The sequence below is a fragment of the Suillus bovinus genome (assembly GCF_016758785.1).
Source record: "Suillus bovinus strain UH-Sbo-P2 chromosome Unknown EDB93scaffold_91, whole genome shotgun sequence".
In the NCBI taxonomy this organism is placed as follows: domain Eukaryota; kingdom Fungi; phylum Basidiomycota; class Agaricomycetes; order Boletales; family Suillaceae; genus Suillus; species Suillus bovinus.
The window spans coordinates 1-20,004 of record NW_024542147.1 but is presented as its reverse complement, the minus strand read 5'-3'; the positions used below and the strand labels follow the sequence as shown (position 1 = coordinate 20,004).

The following is a 20,004-nucleotide window of genomic DNA, read 5'->3' as shown; positions in this document are numbered from 1 at the left end:
TCAATTATTATGTCATTATAAATTATGACAATTGCAGGGGGTAGAACAGCAGAGCTTTCTAGTAAATCCTGCACAGTATTACAACTGTGTCCAAGTTACCACTATATGTCAATGGAAGGGGTTGAATGGCAGAGCATCCTGGTAAGTCCTACACAGTATCACAACAGAGTCCAGGTTACCACTACACTATCTGGTGATTGGTATACAAAGAGCTAAAAGGTACATGTGTGCTTAAAAGTACTCAATTGTGAAAATGGTAGTCATGGCTCCACAATTCAAAGATCATACACTTCTGAGGCAATGTAAGTAATATTTTACCATCATAATTTGGCTGAAGGCCAAAATCCGAAGCCTGAAGCCCAAAGCCCAAAGCCCAAAGCCCAAAACCTGAAAACATGTATACAAGATACCTATTTTTCACTTATTGCACAAATCACCAAGTACTGAGTGCTGAGGGCTGAACCCTGAAGTATCACCGAGTGTTGAGTGCCAAAACCTGAAACTTGAGACCTGGTACACAAATCACCAAGTGTTGAGTGCCGAGTGCTGAGGCCTGAAACCCGTAACCTGATGTTCGAAGCCCGAAACCCGAAAATATGTATACAACATATCAATATTTACATATCCATATTTCCCTCATTGCACAAATCATGGAGTGTCGAGTACCGAAACCCGAAACTTGACACCCGGTACACAAATCACCAAGTGCTGAGTGCTGAGGCCTGAGCTGCAATGTCTGAGGCCTGAAACCTGATGTCCGAAGCCCAAAAGCTGAAGCCTGAAACCTGATAATATGTATGCAACATATCCATTTTTCCCTCATTGCACAACTCACTGAGTGTTGAGTACCAAAACCCAAAACTTGAGACCCGGTACACAAATAACCAAATGCAGAGTGCCAAGTGCCAAGGCCTGAAACCTGACATCTGAAGCCCAAATTCCGAAGCCCAAAACCCAAAAACTTGTATGCAATATTTCCATTTTTACTCATTGCACAAATCACTGAGTGTTGAGTGCCAAAACCTGAAACTCGAAACCCAGTGTGCAACATGTCCATTTTTCACTCATTGCATAAAACACCAAGTGTCAAATGCTGAAACCTGGTGTGCAACATGCCCATTTTTCATTTACATTAAACAAATCATTGAGTGCCGAGTGCTGAGGCCCGAAACCCAAAAACATGTATGCAACATGTCCATTTTTCATTTATGGCACAAATCACTGAGTGTCGAGTGCTGAAACACAATACCCAGTGCTACAAATGGACATGAATTCTGTATTTGTATGTATTATCCATTGATGTAGGGTTCAAACAACTTGGGGATTGTATTGACTACTGAGTGTCGGTACTTCAGACTCAGGACTTGCTAGCCAATATAGGCAAAGATAATAAAAAAATGGAAGTTGTTATCCGAGTCTAGGTGAGTGTTTTGGTAGTCTTTTCTTGTCCATCAATTATCATTTGACCAAGATATAAGCTAAAGAAATCCGAAACATCAGCGAGAATGAAAAATGAAAGTTGTAGTCCAAGTCAAGGTGAGTGTATTGGTAGTCTTTTCTTGTCAATTGGTTATTTCATTACTCGGTACTCGGTACTCAGTACTTGGTTCTGATATTCGGTACCTGGTGTAATGATAGTCACAGTGTTGGGCTCAAAACCCGTGTTTTTGATACTCATGTTAAACAGTATTTGTCCGACGCATCCCTGACATTCTGATCCTGATCCCAACGCCCGACCCTGACCCAAAAGTTTTGGACCCAACATTTTTGCATCGGACTCATCCTTCCTATGTCCTGTCTAGTTGTATCTATCCCCACTGGTGCGTATTTACTCGTTTTCGCATTATTGAATATTACAGACTGTGTTATTACATGTAAGCATAGACCATTTGTCACGAGTACCTTTAACAAATCACTATTCTTTCTTAAATCTTCCTAAGCGCCCATACACAGCGCCTAAGTCTAACCCTAACCCTACCCTGAAAACATCTATCATTCCCGAAATACCTTTAGCGCCCACGACACGTGTCTTCAATGTAACTGATGAAGAAGACGAGTTCTTTGATTGTGATTAGATTAGATTAGATAAGATAAGATAAGATAAGGTCATGTGATACTTCTGTAATATTCTATGATGTTCTATGGTACGATTCCCTTTCCTATTTTATGATTGGCTAGTAGTTGTAGCTCAGTTTCAATCTCCGTCTCAATAGTTGTATATAGGTAGCATGTCTTGGTTGATAGTTCTTTAGTTCAAACCTCTTGTATCTACACCGTAGCAATCCAAGACGTACCTGCTCTTCTTTTCATTGTTGTGATAACCTTAGTCTGAGTCCTAGTCTCCGCCCAGCGTTAATTCGTTATTGGGTTGTGACACCATTGCACTTTTGACATTTTTCACGATTTTCAGTCTCTTGCCCTTGCATCCATGATCCAACCTTTTAATATATAATGAGCATAGCTTATATTACTGCCTCTTATGACCAAGATCAGCTCACAATAGGCTGGAGTTTGTGAGCTAGTGTGCATACTTGCCATTTCTCCTGATAAGGGGCCCATACCTTCAAAACATTGAATCTTCATGATCAGAAACCTAGAGTACATTTAAAATATATTAAGTATCATAGACATGAATTTACAGACAAATCCACCAAGAATTGAGTACTGAGGAAGTGAAATAGATAAGAAATGGAGTGTGGGAAACTTCAAAGACCCAAAGCATCGAAAATGGTCAGTGAAGCAATAATAGGACTTTAATGCTGAGTCAACTCATGTTTTCACTATATCCCTTCCACCCACCCCCTACCCTCAAGGCAGTAGGCAGTATGGGCTCCTTAGGTAGTTTACAATCTATCCTACATATTTTTAATGAAATCTTTGCCTGAATCATCTATAAATGTGACTTTGTAAAAATATGTCTATTGTCACATTTCATGCATATGCCTGTCATTACATCAATCCTTCATGGATCTTTCTAAACTATTAGGGCTATTATAATGGACATATATGGGTGTTATTCCAGGTCTCTGATCCCATCACAGGCTTGTCATGTTGGATATCTCAACATAATGTGCAAGTCTCACTATTAATATTCATTCTTTTATCTTTATGCTCACTTACTGCACACATGTACAAATGCATGCCTCATCTTTACATCATTGCTAACATGCCAGACAAATATATAATCCTCATACCTGCATCATCCTACCTCAGTCTATTTGTTCTCAGACTGAGGTATGACTATACATTCATTATCATACTCGACACTGACTAACATTTAATGTAGTCTTCAAATAATTCCCAATTGACAAGAATGACATGAGTATGAAAATCAGTGGTTCCGAGCCCAGCACCGCAACCATCACTACACTGAGTACCAATACTTGGTAGGACCACCAATACACTCGCATAGACTCGGACTACAACCTTCATTAAGAAAGTTAAGCATAATAATAATTTTCATTTTTTCATTATCATTTTCCTATATTGACTAGCAAGTCCTGAGTCCCAACACTTGGTAGTCAATACAATTCCCAAGTTATTTGAACCCTACATCAATGGATAATACATACAAATACAGAATTCATGTCCAGTTGTAGTCACATGTACTGGGTGTTGAGTTTCGGGTTTTGGTACTCGACACTCGGTGATTTGTGCAGTGAGGGAAATATGGATATGTTGTATACATATCTTTGGGTTTCAGGCTTTGGATGTCGGGCCTCGGCACTCAGCACTTGGTGATTTGTGTACCAGGTCTCAAGTTTCGGGTTTTGGCACTCGACACTCAGTGATTTGTGCAATGAGTGAAATATTGATATGTTATATACATATTTTTGGGTTTCAGGGTTCGGGCTTTGGGCTTCCAACATCGGGTTTTGGGCCTTGGCACTTGGCACTCAACACTTGGTGATTTGTGTACTGGGTGTTGAGTTTTGGGTTTTGGCACTCGACACTCATTGATTTGTGCAATGAGTGAAATATGGATATGTTGTATACATATCTTTGGGTTTCAGGCTTTGGACATTGGGGCTCGAGCCTCGGCACTCGGCACTTGGTGATTTGTGTACCAGGTGTTGAGTTTTGGGTTTCGGTACTTGACACTCGGTGATTGGTGCAGTGAGGGAAATATGGATATGTTGGATACATATTTTTGGGTTTCAGGCTTTGGGTTTCAGGCTTCAGACATCAGGCTTTGGACATCGGGCCTCAAGACTCAGCACTCGGCACTCGACACTCGGCACTTGGTGATTTGTGTACCGGGTGTCAAGTTTCGGGTTTCGGTACTCGACACTCCATGATTTGTGCAATGAGGGAAATATGGATATGTAAATATTGATATGTTGTATACATATTTTCGGGTTTCGGGCTTCGAACATCAGGTTACGGGTTTCAGGCCTCAGCACTCGGCACTCAACACTTGGTGATTTGTGTACCAGGTCTCAAGTTTCAGGTTTTGGCACTCAACACTCGGTGATACTTCAGGGTTCAGCCCTCAGCACTCAGTACTTGGTGATTTGTGCAATAAGTGAAAAATAGGTATCTTGTATACATGTTTTCAGGTTTTGGGCTTTGGGCTTTGGGCTTTGGGCTTCAGGCTTCGGATTTTGGCCTTCAGCCAAATTATGATGGTAAAATATTACTTACATTGCCTCAGAAGTGTATGATCTTTGAATTGTGGAGCCATGACTACCATTTTCACAATTGAGTACTTTTAAGCACACATGTACCTTTTAGCTCTTTGTATACCAATCACCAGATAGTGTAGTGGTAACCTGGACTCTGTTGTGATACTGTGTAGGACTTACCAGGATGCTCTGCCATTCAACCCCTTCCATTGACATATAGTGGTAACTTGGACACAGTTGTAATACTGTGCAGGATTTACTAGAAAGCTCTGCTGTTCTACCCCCTGCAATTGTCATAATTTATAATGACATAATAATTGACTCTAGAGTGTTTGTTGCTGATTTGCTCTATTTTTATGCATGCTGCCATGGTTTCTTTTTCGAGAACAAACACTTAGGTTACATTGAGTATCAAGTCCTAGCTATTGAGTTCCAAATATCAAGTCCCAACTATCAAGTACTGAGTCCCAACTATCGAGTACTGAGTTCCGATGTCCTGCATGATGTGGGAATCATGCATGGACATGAATACTAGGTGACCCTCAAAAGACAAAGTCTGTTAGCTTAGTCCTCAGACTAGTCAACCCATACCTTGGTTCCAAACCATGGTCCATATTTCCAGTTTTCCCCAAGTTTCACGATCTGAATATGTTTTGACGGAAAAAGTCTAATGTGAGATGAGAATCACATTTAGACCTAGTTGATGTGAGAAGAGAAATGAAGGTTAAGGTATAGCCTTGCCTTTGGCTTATTCACTTTGGCTAGAGAAAACCATAGAGAAAAGTACAAAGCTTATGAAAAACCTATCAAAAAAGACCATGTTTCAATTCCTGCCAACTGTCTTATTTTGCTACCTACTTTTCTCTAGTGTTTCTTTACTTTACTTTTTTATTAGGATGTTTTGACTCACCTAACACTTCATAAAATTGTACCCATAGGGTATGATGTCATTATGATGTCATAAGACTCCACAGATACTCCTGCAGCAGGCTCCTTCCCAACCACTGCTTCAAGTGTGGAGGGGCTACATCCGAGGTCACATGATACAACAAAATTTCAAACCCAGGATAACCTTATTCCCCTCACACTCTCAGCAGCGGCTGGAAGATAACATTTGTAAACAACGTCAGCCACAGCGGCTGAACCAGCAGAACGCGAAATTTATTCATGTAGAACGAACTTAGGGTTAGAAAGATGCAGGTATTTTTATATTAGAAAATTCGTGCTACATAGACGTAGCAACACACATTGGCCATTAATGGCTTCGGCCGCTCCTATTTCATCACTCACAATCAGTTTGGATATTCCTTCCTTAGGTCAGATTTGGTCTGTCACGCAGCAAAAATTTGGAGTCAGACCGTGTTTATGGCAAGTGAAGGTCACACAAGTGCTGCTAAAAGGAGACCATGATGTGCTCTGTACTGCAGGCACAGGAAGTCCCTATCATTATTACATCCACAACACTCACCAAACACATAGTCTCTAATGTGGTATGCCTCCTTCACATGCGGGCTGACAAGTTGACGACTATCCGGTGTTCTATGGATAGACCAAATATTAAGCTTGGAGTCAAAAAAATAATTCACGCACTTCACAGCTACGCTGATTTAGCGTTCTTGATACCAGCTGGGTAGAAACGAGGCGATCAGCCACCTCCTAAATTCCTCATTTTCTTCGACAACATACAGGATGCCATCAATGCCGCTCGTTTGCTTCGCAAGTGTCTGCCTTCTGAGTTCCGCAACAAAATTAAATGGTTCAATTCAGACATGTCGAGTACTTACAAGGATGCTGAGCTTGGGAACACTGTATTGGGAGAAACATGGGGGTTCTGTACAACCGACTCATTTGGAATGGTAAGACACAAAAAGCTTAAAACAAACAATAACTTACTGACAGCTTAAAGGGTATGGACGTTCCGGATATCGAGATCATCATCCAATGGCGGGCAACGTGCCACCTTGCCACATTATGGCAACGTTTGGGGTGCGCTGCACGAAACAAACAGTTGATGGGCACAGGGTTGCTCTTTACTGAGAAAGAGCACTTTGATGACAAGCGGGAGGCTCGGGCCATCAGAAAAACACAACATGAGAACACTCGCAAATGCAAAGCAGCAGACTTACTGGAGGCACGAAACAATAAGTGTCGCACAGTTGCTCTCTCAGAACTACCCGCCAATGTCTCCCCATCAGCTCCATCCTCTTGAGTCGTCAATGACGAAGATTACAATATCGAGCTTGACGACACTATTATACAAAGCGTGAATAGTTTGCAGGAATCGAAAGATGTAATGGCAAATGCTCACCATGTAACCAGAGCCAAAAAGAGGAAGAAGAGGGAATTGGATCCTGGTGTGGATTACCTTATTAATGCCGATAAACGTACAGGATTGACGTGTAGAAGGAAGGTCTTTAATGTGTGCTTTGATAATGAAGCAGCTGGTGAGAAATTTCTATTCAATGGAAAGGGACCGCACTCACACCCTCTCAGACTTTGACCACCTCGATTGTGACCCAGACCATATCTTAGGCTGCTCATGCTGCATGGTTTCACAGCCCATGATTTGTTGTGACATTCACCATCCTGACCACTTTTCTACCTACTCCTCCCCAACTGATGAACTCTCTGCCACAACCCAGTGTTCCTGCATTCCCAAGTACAAACAAGAACCATCTGACCTTGCGCTGTTGGACACCCTTTATGATTGGTGTGAGGAGAAGACCATATCAACATACGGCTGGGCTCATCTCAGTGACCTCGGCCCTTCCATTGTCCTACCCAACTCCATGCTAGATCGCATCATTGACTGCGCACATCATCGCAAAATTCACAGCATGCTCGAGCTGAAGAAGGAGACAGGGTGGACGGATGTGGATAGGTTTGGAAATGAGGTCATATTACTTATTCAAATGCTTGCACCACCTGGTGCAAGCCCTTTTGCTATGACTCCTCTAAGCTGCACACCCAGCGCCATCAACACCAATGTACCACCTCCAACACCATCCACACCATCTCCTTGTCTTGCTACAACTTCCAATACTCCTAAGTGCAAGAACAAGTGTAGCGCCTGCGGTCAAGAGGGCCACAATGGTGAGTGTCTCACTGTTTGCATTCAAATTCTTTAAAATACTCATTTGTCAATAGCACGCAATTGTGTTTGTCCAAGCCACCCGTCTCATGCTGGACCGAACAAAGAAAATAACAATGCATCCCGCTTAAACCAGCTCAACTAATACATCGTCTAAATCGGCTGTACCCTCTCCTGCATCCATACCCTCTTCTTCCTCGTCTATCTCGCCTCATGCTGCTTTTTCCATCATCTCCCTTTCTTTGTCAATCAAGTCAAGAATCAGAAACTGACTTTTCCTGCTGGGTGTTAGGATGTGTGGGGATTGTTTGGTGAGCTGAATAGATAGTAATTCAAATGTTTTCCTCATGTTTGGTCCAGTGTGTTTTGCTGTGAGGTGCGCAAGTAGAAAATTCTTTTGTATCATTGTCTGAGCATTCCGGTATGCATGTACCAGTGGGGACTCGAGGAAAATGCGCTCGACGGTGTGGTTGGGTCCCTTGCCACCATTTTTGACCTTTGTAAACAGATTGTTCAATTCAACACACCAGTCGACAGCATGCCAACTCGTTTCCTTGCCGGTGGAATTAACAAGAATATGGTAATGTATTGCACATCTAGTGCCACATGAGATCAGTACCATGTGTTGAACAGTGTGTTGACAAACTGGTTGACAAACGTACCGGAGTCCAGGCGGATATACAAAGTGAAGATTAATGAGGAAATTCGACATGTGCGTGGCATACTTGTGCTTGCCCGTCACCTTGAGTATAGGGATCCATGCAACTATGCATGTTTCGGTGCATCCAATGTCCCCATGGTTCATTGCATATGATAATTCCTCGTAAAGCAGGAAGTATTTGTTCATCAAGAGCGAGTTTTTGAATTGGACATCTTGCTCCTCCTCTGGCCTTCGACGAATGCACTGGAGCTTATAATTTGCTACGTAAGTCTGTGCCAATTCATCTGCCATTTTTATCAACTCATTCAGGACAGGTTTAGATGCTGCGAACTCCTTGAGGCTGCTATAAGCGGGAGACTTGTTTTTCACATGGATCCGCCAGCAATCGAGCCAACAACAGGTGCTGGAACTGCTGATGAGTACATGCATCCGTCGAAATCCTGGTTTGGAACAGTAGATTCCAGTCTCCCTGGGTCGAAGTTGCGTGATGTCTCGCATAAGACTAGTATTGTCTTCTCTTGCTGATAATGGTTGCAGGAAACACCGCCAGATCACATCAGCACATGCCATCTTCAAATGGAAAAGACCAGGAATGAAAATAATGTGTTGCAACCGGTCCCATGGGGTAGCCTCGATGGAGCGCCATATTTGTGCCGCTTGAAGATGTTCACCTGTTCCAAGGTCTCCGTGAATTAGAACTATGTGCTGGGAGATATCTGGTGACTCTAATTCAGAGCCAACCAGATCATAAATTCCTCCCTGCGCTAGAAGTTCTGTGACCGCACGTATGTTCCCACTAACAGTTGAATTATTGATATCCATTGCCCAAGCAGCTGTGATTGATGTTTTGTGTAAGGGAATTTCTTTGATAACTTCAGGTGGGGGTATCTCCGACTTGAAGAGGTGGAAATACTCTGGTCCGTGAATGCATAGATCCATCAAGAATAACCATGCATTGAAACGGTCGCGTCTTGTTAGGTTTCGGGTGACTTCGGACTCAGAGTGGATGGATAGAAGATCCTTCCAAGTTCTACGGGGAGGTAAGTCCTGTTCTATTGCTTGAGTATTCAAAGCTGACTGCCTCCAGAGCTCTTCGGAGCAATTCAAATCACCAATAGTGATACCATGTTGCAGTGGAAACATCAGGCCGGAGGTAAGGTGTTTCAGTGAATTGTTTGATTTTTCCGTGACAGGAAGGTGAGATTTGAGGTCAACATCAAAATTGTCATAGGCATATGACACGAGGAGACTTTGACCAAGTTCTCGCATCGCATTTTGTGATTCGGCTGACATAGATTTCACTGCAGCATGAATGGTGTCTGTGGATATTGATATTCCAATGCGAGCGAGAGTGTCGACGACATTTTGCGGTGTGTGCATTGACTGCAAGAAGATCCCGATGATGCTCTGTAATGCATTGGATTTCCGGTTCATACTCTGCATCATGATACTCAAAATCACAACCTTTTTCTGATCTAATTAATATCTAAGACATTGACATGCGAGCAAGGCATTATACTGACAATGTTACATATAGTGGCATGTCTATTTGTGTGAATATCTCGCTTCGAGGCCACTGTATCCCCTTCAGAGGTGAGTGCATTGATGAACCCCTCGAGTTCTATTGCTTCCACCTGATCCCAATAATAGTCATCGACAGCTTCTTCCGCGTCGCTCATGACCATGTCTTCATTACTTCCCAACCTCTCATCCTTGCCGAGTAGAGTCCCAAGCAATCCCCACAATCCTGGTGCATTAGACTTCATTGTCTGTGCGGTCTCCTCAATACTGAACTCTTTGAGTTGTTGCATGTTTGCGCTCGATGCCCCAAAGTGCGAACCATTTTCTTTGGAAGCCATGGTGCGCACTTCACGGACATATACCCCTTGTATGAGTTGGGTCACTGTGTGTGCTGAGTTATATAGTCTCGAAGGATGCTTGATAATTGCACTGATCAAGTCTTCTGAATGTACAAGGAGTTCATGGACATGTGGATGGTTGTTGAGCTCCTGGCGAGTGAGTAGCATTGAGAAGAATTGAAAAGGCTTGATTCCAGCATCTTCAAATGTAGTCAATAGGTATTGAAATGAATGTTCCATTGTACGACTGTTGACATCAACTGTGACATTAATGTGCTACTGTTCCGGACTCAATTGTAGCACAAATTTTCTAACATAAAAATACCTGCGTCTTTCTAACCCTAAGTTCATTCTACATGAATAAATTTCACGTTCCGCTGGTTCAGCCACTGTGGCTGATGTTGTTTACAAATGTTATCTTCCAGCCACTGCTGAGAGTGTGAGGGGAGTAAGGTTATGCTGGGTTTGAAATTTTGTTGTATCATGTGACCTCGGATGTAGCCCCTCCACACTCGAAGTTGGGAAGGAGCCTGCTCCTGCAGGTATTCTGTTGAAAGATATTATGTCATCAAGCTCTAGATTATTCTACTCCACAATGACATCATCCATGATGTCATTTCCTTCTAGAATATTCTGCTCCACAATGACTCACTCATGGAAGGTTCTGGAATCTTTTGCTCTACAATGATGTCATTACTCCACATTCCAGAATGTTCTGCTCCACAATGATGTCATAGCTCCATCTTTCACTTGTATTTTATTCTTTTATTGGGTTTGACCCAATATTTTGATTGGCCCTCCTTATTTTTTATTGTTTGTGAACCTAGGTTACTTTCCCACACAAAATGTATATAAGGAGAGCCCATTCTTCCCCCCCAAAAAAATATGATCTCTCATTTGTAGCTATCTGCCTATCAGATATTTCACTTGCAAAGTTAGTCCCTTTGAAGTGAGACAAGTGCAGGGAAAAGAATTCCCTTGAGATTATAAGTTTCTTACCTTAGAAACTTATTTAGTGCTATAGACCAAGTGTTCTTGGTCACATATATTGTCTTTGAGACCCCTTTGTCTCATTGCTCTGTGCCCTTTGACTAAGCAATCTTAGTCATCTATTATATAGTTGAGACCACGTCTCACTAGTTGTCCCATAGACCAAGTGATCTTGAATATATATATAGTATACTTGAGACCATTATCTCATAGTTCCAGTGCCCATAGACCAAGCAATCTTGGTCATATTTTGTATATTTGAGACCACATCTCACTAGTCCCAGTAACCCAGTCTGTTACGACTTGGATGGTATCTGTTGGCGACGCTCAAACAGAGCGTGTGTCGTCAACGGTCAAGGACGTCCTTGGGCTAGCCCAAGGTTAGGGGTCGTACTTGGCGACGCATCGGCAAGTAAGATTTGACGCCTATGTCCAAATCGGGTAGCTTACGTCAAGTGGATGCTAGACGATGAGCTGTATCTGCCAAGGCTTACGACACCCGAAGGTTAATCGTAAGATCATCGTTAATTAGAAGGACAGAAGTCTGACTAGTTAACAGGGGCTTTGCTTGTCGACGAAGTCGATGAGCAAAGATCAAGACTATAGGCTTATCCGCGAAGAGCAGATAAGAAGATAGAATATAGACTGCTGGCAAGGCAGAAAGGATCACTCTGGTGAGAGTAGGAGGTCAAGAACCAAGTAGATTCAAGTTAGGGAATACAGTACATGGTAGCGAGTTTATATAGGGGACAGGAGACGTATTAATGGGTGATAACTCGTACTACCAAGAGAGGCAATCGGTAAAGGGATATAACCATAAAAGGAAGGCACGTTCACATTGAGACATGGGCGAGGTAGAACGTGCTGATAAGAAAGTGAGTCAAAGATCGGGATAAGAAGTGAAACACACAGGGGCACGATCGTGCAGCTGCGGAGCTAAGTAAAGGTCGCATGTGCGACTGCGCATCAAGTCAGAGATCAAGAAAGGAAACAGGGCAAAGGGGATGCGTCGTGCATCATATCATAGGTTACCGTCCAGACGGTAAGGGCAAGGGGACTGTCCACAGGATCAGTCAGGTGGTGGAACGGAGCATGGGTATGCTTCGTCAGCGAAAGGATCCGGCCAGATGTACTGGCTCTGCTGAAGCGACAGGTAGAGAGCGAAAGGGAATGCGAGAATGACAAGGATGACCAGGGTAAGGTCGGGGTGAGGGTATGATGCAAGGGCTGATACGAGGAGGATGAGGAGAAAAATGGTAGGGGCCCAAGCGTCTAGATGTTCTTGTAACACAGTCCAGAGCCTAGAAGGAGATTTCCTAGGCAAATACATTCCAGAAACCGAATTACATGTCTAGAAGCTTATTCCTAGACAAGAGATTTGAGTTTCAATAAAGAAAAGTAAAGCTCCAGCTAGGTTGATCTTTATAAAAAGATTAGTTTAGCGAGCCTCCCAAGAACTCACACATTATCTACCACGAAATAGGAAAAGTCGTAGACTGTGTTAATCGAGGACTGGCAAGAAGTCTTATCCAAAGTGTAATTGTGGTGTCATTATATTTACATGACTTTATATAAGACCCTCGGTTATTAAGACACATTTATTATTCTATTTATTATTCTTTTTATAATAATTTTAATAATATTGTGCCGGCTTTAAATTCGGCCATTTGGACCATCGAGTACCAAGTTCCAAATATCGAGTTCCGAGTAACGAGTCCCAACTATCATGTACCAAGTCCCAACTATTGAATTCTGAGTACTGAGTCCCGACTATCATGTACCAAGTCCCAACTATCATGTACTGAGTCCTGACTATCGAGTACCGAGTTCCAAATATTGAGTTCCAAGTACCAAGTCCTGACTATCGAGTACTGAGTTCCAACTATCAAGTTCCAAGTACCAAGTCTCAACTATCATGTACCGAGTCCTGACTATCAAGTACCGAGTCCCGACTATCGAGTTCTGAGTTCTGACTATCATGTACCGAGTCCCAACTATCATGTACCAAGTCCTGACTATCAAGTACTGAGTCCCATCTATCATGTACCGAGTCCTGGCTATTCAGTACCAAGTCCCAACTGTCGAGTACCAAGTTCCAAATATCAAGTTCCGAGTACCATCAGTGTCTAGGTTAGGAGAAGGTATCGCCGGGTCTCCTCCTGTCTTCTCTGCATTGAATTTCTGTGCAGTATATTATTGGAGTGAGAGCTAAGTAGAACGAGCCTCAGTCTATGGTGAAAGAGACTAAGATTCCTATGTACGGACCTAAGTAGAACGAGCCTATAGGTGTGCTAATCAGTATGGTAATAACATGGGTAAAAGAGCATACACACCTCAGTCTATGGTGAAAGAGACTGAGGTGCGTCGCAGGCGCCTATTGGCCTTAAGTATTGAGGAAAATGAAGGAAAGGAAAAATAAGGGTAACTAAGTAAGTGACAGTTCATGACAGAGGGGGAGATGTGATATAAGAATGAGACCGGAACAGATGCTCTGACAGAACTGACGGATCACCTTCCAACACTCCCACTCGTCGGAGCATCCAGCATACTCTGACGACGCAGACCCATCCCTTCGCAATGTTGTACTCCTGCAGGGCGAGGCAATGCCTTGGTCAGGCTGTCAGCAATCATTTCCGATGTGGACTTGTATTGCAGTTCAATCTTCTTCAAGTCGACGAGGCTGAGGATAAGATGATAGTGGACGCAAATATGTTTCGCTCACTCGTGGAACTTCAGATTCTTCAAGAGAGCAATGCTGGCTTGGTTGTCTCCGTATAACAGCGCAGGGTCGTATAGATCAGGGTTGAGTCGGAAGTCATGCAGGAGTTGGATGAGGTACAGCGCCTCACGGGAAGCATTCAATAGACCAATGTATTCAGCTTCCGTGGTAGATGTGGCAACGACCAATTGTTTCTGAGACTTCCAGCTGATGGGCCCACCGAAGAGTTGGTAGACGTAGGCACTAGTGGATTTACTGTCGTCACGATCTGCAGCGTAGTCCGAGTCTGAATGACTGATGAGTCCCTCGTTTGATGAGCCGAAGACCAGCATTAAGTCTGTGGTCCCGCGAATGTATCGAAGGAGGTGTTTGAGCTGGCGGTGGTGGTCAATGCTGGGGTTCTCCATATAATGAGAGAGGCATGATACGGAGTAGGCAATGTCAGGGTGTGTCGTTCGCATGGCATAGTTGAGCTCGCCGATTGTTCGACGATATGGGATGGACACAATGGCAGCTGCTTCCTCTTCGGCTGGGGCTCATGTAGCCTTCTGCAAGACAACACCTGGCATCATAGGTGTGCTGACGGGGTTGCACATCATCATGCCGGCGTTCTCGAGGATCCTCTCAAGGTAAGCCTTCTGGCTGATGGTGAGGAGTCGTTTCTCCCGGTCGCGCGTGATATGCATGCCAAGGAAGTGGCGAGCGGGGCCAAGATCTGATAAGTCGAAACATTGTTTGAGCTGCGCCTTGAATTTGTCCAGGTAGTCGCGAGAGTTTGACACTGTGAGCATGTCGTCGACATAGACAACTAACCATATGACCTTGTCCCCCTCGTGGAGGACATATAGACTGTGGTCGGCCTCGCTCCTGATGAATCTGAACCCCTCTTTCCGCAGGTACTCATCCAACGTCTGATTCCACTCATATCCCACCTGCTTCAACCCATAAATCACTTTCTCCAGCTTCCATACCCAGTCTGGGTGTTCAGGGTCTTCAAAATCGGCTGGTTGCTTGAGGTAGATGTCTTCTTTGAGGTCAGCATTGAGGAAAGCGGTGTGAACGTCCATCTGGTCAAGTTTGAGGTCGAATTTGGCCGCAAGGGCAAGAAGAATACGGACTGTGTCATACTTGGCAACAGCCGCAAATGTTTCTGTATAATCGACCCCTTCGACTTGAGTATATCCCTGCGCGACAAAATGTGCCTTGTGACAGGTGATGTTGCCTTCTTTGTCAGTCTTTACCGTGAATACCCATCTCGAGCCCACCGCTTTGCGTCCTTCTGGGAGTGGCATGAGTGTGTGCGTTTTGAGGTCCCGCATTGACTGAAGTTCAGATTTGCAGGCGTCTAACCATTGTTCCCACTCTGGTGAAGAACGCGCCTTGTCGATAGTGTTTGGTATGGCTATGCTGGGGCGCTTGGGGGGTTCTGCGGTTGAATGCATCGCAGTCTCGGTTTCGGCGTTGTGGTGTTGGCCGTCTGCATCACCATGTGTGTCTGCTTCTGGGACATCTGGGACGTAAGTCCAGTGTTCAGCGACTGGTATTCTCCTGGTGGGTATTGCTGTGGAGGTGGTGCCAGTTGGCGCACGACGTGGGCGAGAGCTGCGGCATAGGTCTGCTGGATGAGGAGGGTCTGCTGGACGAGGAGGCTGAGGTGGCATTGGGATGGCATCTGCTGATGGTGCTGGTGGGTCATTGCCCTCTTCTCCCACTGACACCTGCGGGGGCAGAGCATTAGCAGGGGTTGATGCTGGTGGCTCACCAGCTGGTGGGAGGGCAGCTCCCACTGATGAAGGGACTCCCACTGACGAAAGGACACCAGGGGGAGGATCAATGAGCGGGGCAAGAGGAGACGGAGACGGGTCCGCATAGAAGACATGTTCATCAAAATGAACATGGCGGGAGCGGATGGTGCACCTGGCAGAAGGGTCCCAGAGGATGTACCCAGCATGCCGAACATGACCAAGGAGGAAGCAGTGCCGAGAGACATAGTCATACTTGCGATGTGTATCTTCTGGGATGTGGGCATACGCAAGGCAACCGAAAGGACGGAGGTAGCTCACATCTGGCTTGCGACCATAGAAGGCTTCAAAGGGAGTGCGGCCACCGAGTGAGGAGGAAGGGAGGACATTTTTGACATGCACCGAGTTGAGGATGGCCCAACCCCAGAACGAGTGTGGGAACCCGCTCTGGTGATGGGAGCTTAGCGCACGCGTGACAACCGTCTGGTGGCCACATTCTGCCACACCGTTCTGTTGAGGTGTATAGGGCATGGTGGTCTCATGTTCGATGCCATGCTCTGCGAGATACTGGAGGAAGGGTGTTGAGATGTACTCACCACCATTATCACTATGCAGGCGTCGGACACGGCCGCCAGACTGGGCCTCAATCCATGGCAGGAAGTGTTTGAAGTGGGTAAATACTTCGGACTTAGCACGCATGAGATATACCACGGAGTACCTTGTAAAGTCGTCAGTGAAGACCACAAAGTAGTAGTCCCCAGTGAAGGAAACAGTGTTGACAGGCCCCCACACGTCAGAGTGAATGAGCTCTGCAGTAGCCTGCGTGCGGCGTGCAACGCTGGGGAAAGGAAGGTGCCTATGCTTGCCCATGACACAGGAAATGCAGTGAATGGAGTCTGCGCCATCCGAGTCGCCGTTCAGCAACGTTGTGTCGACATTCATACCACTGACATGCCCAATAGCCTTCACAATAGTTGAGAATCCAGCGTGACACAGACGGCGATGCCAGGTATGGAGTGAGGAGGGCGCGTTAGAGCTAGACAACATTGCCCGCATGGGAGCGGGCACGACTGGCGCGCAGTAGGTAGCGTCGAGCAAGTATAGACCACCCTTAGGGTGCACATGAGCGAGGAATGGGCCGTCTCCATCGTGTGAGCGCAGTGTCCCACCCTTAGAGGTCGTGGTGAAGGAGATATGAGCAGATGCGAGATTGGACACAGAGATGAGTGTACAATGCAAGTCAGGGATGTGCAAGAACTCAAAGTCGTGCTCGGTCAGCGATGTACCATAACGTAGGGCAAGTCTCACTTTACCCCACCCTGGGGCCAGTACCACATGTTCATCAGCCAGCATCACACGAATGGGTTCACGCAGTTTGGTATAGTGGGAAAAGCATGAAATTTCAGGCTCCATGTGAGCAGTCGAGGCAGAGTCTACATGGAACATCCCATCTGGCAGGTCAAGAGTAGACGAAATGCTGGCAGAGTGATCTTTTAGGGTAAGGAGGAATGGAGAAGTTGTGATGGATTCGTCAGGTTGGCCTGGTAGTGGGGATTCCGTGTTAGCGGCGACAGCAGTAGGTGATGAATTCGGTGCTGACTTCTTCTCATCCTTAGCGAGGCATGCACGACATTGCACCCAAACATGTCCAGCTTTCTGACAGTGACCACACTTGGGTCTCCATCCAACGATCCACCCATCCCCTTTCGACTCATCGAAGCCCTTTGGAGGGACGCGATCACCGGTCTTGGGAAGTGCATTGGTGTTATGATGGCCCAAGAGCATGGCAACATGCTCCGACGTGTTATTGGTTCCAGCACGGTGGAGTTCCTGTGTCTTCAACCTATTCACAGTGTCATTGAAGTCCAGTGATGTGTCACTATTGATGAGTGTTTGACGAAGAGAGTCGTAATAGTCAGGGAGGGCTCTGAGTAGGATATGCACGAAGATGGCATCTGGAATCTTGAACTCCTCCTTCTTAGTGCTGGTGGACGTCATAGGACTGGTAGTAGAGCTCGTAGCGGGAATAGACATTGATGCCGATGCAACTGACAATGCTGCAAGGTCCGCCTTGAGAACAATGAGTATCTGCAGCGTTTCCGCAATGGACGCGCTGTCATGCGCTTTCGGGAGGGTGAATAGGCGATAAAGGTATTGGTTAAAACGAATGGCTTTCTGGGGAAGGTACTTCTTCTCCAGGGCGATCCAAGCAACGTGCGGGTCGTCAATGTCACGCAGATAGACAAAGTCCTGTGCGTCAATAGCCGTGGAGAGGGCACTGAGGGCAAGGAGTCGACGCTGTTTGTAGAGCTTCACCCACTCGTCGTGCTTTTCCTTGCAAAGGATGTTTTGGTCAGCATCTGTGAGTGGAGCTGGTGGCGATGGTTCTAGTTCGTCTCCACTAATGTATGACCATAAGCCGATACCACTGGCCCACATCTTAAATCCTGTAGCCCATTGGGAATAGTTGGATCCATTGAGGGTGAGCTTCTCGTGCGGATATTTCTCCGTCTTCGGGAGAGAATCGGAGGAAAACATGGTATGATAAGAAGTGCCGAGGAGAGAGTCGACGAGAGTGTAGTCCAGAAAACAGGACGTCTGGTAAGAGAATGCTGTCCTTTAGACAGGGCTCATAACCTATTGGAGTGAGAGCTAAGTAGAACGAGCCTCAGTCTATGGTGAAAGAGACTAAGATTCCTATGTACGGACCTAAGTAGAACGAGCCTATAGGTGTGCTAATCAGTATGGTAATAACATGGGTAAAAGAGCATACACACCTCAGTCTATGGTGAAAGAGACTGAGGTGCGTCGCAGGCGCCTATTGGCCTTAAGTATTGAGGAAAATGAAGGAAAGGAAAAATAAGGGTAACTAAGTAAGTGACAGTTCATGACAGAGGGGGAGATGTGATATAAGAATGAGACCGGAACAGATGCTCTGACGGAACTGATGGATCACCTTCCAACATATATTCACATGCCTTGTGAGTGACTGTCAGGGCCCAAGTGCACCAGAGGCTTATTTCAATTGCAGAAGTGGAAGAACCATTCATGATGAAGTCGATCTTGGGAAATCAGAAGCTGAATGCTGGACACCCAGAGGTTGGTGTTAAAGGGGGTGGAGATAGTCAGGATCAGATAAGGGAGCCAAAATACCAGATCATTGGAAGTGTGCTGGATATCAGATATTTGTTTGTCAACTCCCGGAGCTCGTATCTCGGCACGCTTCACTCAAATTTCAGTAGTAGGAACTTGGCATTTGGCATTTGGCATTTGGTAGGTGGTGATGATGAGGTTCTGATAAGAGAACCTTCCATGATGTTGGCTGTCAAAGATATATTACCATCCGTTGCTCAATGAAATACCAGATGATTGGAAGTGTGCTGGATATCAGATATTCATTTATTGACACCTGGGTCTCGGAACTCGGTATGCTTCACTCAAATTTCGGTAGTCGGAACCTTGCTTCTCGTATGGCAATGCAACAAGAATGAACCTGCAGCTGCAGGAACTCATTACGCTTCACCCGAATTAGCTACTCGGCAATCTGTACTGCATTGTTTTACAATTATCATTCACCTGTGCCCACCTGTCTATATTATATACTGCCCTCTGCCCACCCATCTAATATAATATATCTCTGGGCCCACCCATGTATATGATAACAAGTACCCTCGGCCGGCCCACCCGTCTATCTGATACCCACCTACCTTGACACTCGGCCCACCGATCTAAGATAATATATATCTGGGCCCACCTGTGTATGTGACACCATGTACCCTCGGCCGGCCCACCCGTCTAATATAGTATATATCTGAGCCCACTCATGTATGTGATGACAAGTACCCTTGGCATACCCATCTATCTGATACCCACCTACCTTGGTACACCCATCTACATAATATCCAACTACCTCAGCCCATCCGTCTATAGAATATTCATGTCCATCAGCCCACTCATCTACTCTACATATTCCACACATGGGCCCACCCGCCTCCATCGGAAATAATATCCCTCCTGGCCCATCCGTCAACATCGAGGATATACATCACATCGGCCCATCATCCACTGGCCCGTCTTATACGGGATATTATGTAGGTCGGGTGACCCATATAATACGGAAAAATGTCACTGTAATATGTGTGTTTTTTCTGTACCTATACAAAGTCAGTCTATTAAGATATGTCAAGTATTATATGCAACTCACCTTCACTACAACAATGCAGATCTCATTATTGTCCTGTCCATGGTGTGTCTTGTTTAAGGTCCAAATGTGTTCTACATAAATGTCTTGTAGACACCTTAAGTAAGAATGTCAGC

At 45.2% G+C, this 20,004-nt stretch overlaps 5 protein-coding genes across 5 annotated transcripts; 3 read left to right on the top strand and 2 right to left on the bottom strand.

Moving 5' to 3' along the window:
- Window positions 1–6,034: 6,034 nt before the first annotated feature.
- Window positions 6,035–6,259, top strand: EDB93DRAFT_1094145 (uncharacterized protein; the record flags this gene model as incomplete). The annotated part of the gene is made up of 1 exon (XM_041446575.1): window positions 6,035–6,259. The coding sequence occupies one exon, from the start codon at window positions 6,035–6,037 to the stop codon at window positions 6,257–6,259; it is 225 nt and encodes a 74-aa protein (XP_041302587.1).
- Window positions 6,260–6,295: 36 nt separating this feature from the next.
- On the top strand, window positions 6,296–6,834 carry EDB93DRAFT_1094132 (uncharacterized protein; the record flags this gene model as incomplete). The annotated part of the gene is made up of 2 exons (XM_041446574.1): window positions 6,296–6,481; window positions 6,532–6,834. Coding segments are annotated over 2 exons (489 nt in total), but the record flags the coding sequence as incomplete, so codon positions are not given.
- Window positions 6,835–6,918: 84 nt separating this feature from the next.
- Window positions 6,919–7,861, top strand: EDB93DRAFT_1255345 (uncharacterized protein; the record flags this gene model as incomplete). The annotated part of the gene is made up of 3 exons (XM_041453768.1): window positions 6,919–7,069; window positions 7,119–7,718; window positions 7,773–7,861. The coding sequence occupies 3 exons, from the start codon at window positions 6,919–6,921 to the stop codon at window positions 7,859–7,861; spliced, it is 840 nt and encodes a 279-aa protein (XP_041302585.1).
- Window positions 7,862–7,927: 66 nt separating this feature from the next.
- Window positions 7,928–10,236, bottom strand: EDB93DRAFT_1255344 (uncharacterized protein; the record flags this gene model as incomplete). The annotated part of the gene is made up of 3 exons (XM_041453767.1): window positions 7,928–8,312; window positions 8,379–9,847; window positions 9,901–10,236. 3 exons carry the CDS (start codon window positions 10,234–10,236, stop codon window positions 7,928–7,930), a joined length of 2,190 nt encoding a protein of 729 aa, XP_041302584.1.
- Window positions 10,237–16,773: 6,537 nt separating this feature from the next.
- On the bottom strand, window positions 16,774–17,100 carry EDB93DRAFT_1094085 (uncharacterized protein; the record flags this gene model as incomplete). The annotated part of the gene is made up of 1 exon (XM_041446571.1): window positions 16,774–17,100. A coding segment is annotated over one exon (327 nt), but the record flags the coding sequence as incomplete, so codon positions are not given.
- Window positions 17,101–20,004: the final 2,904 nt, after the last annotated feature.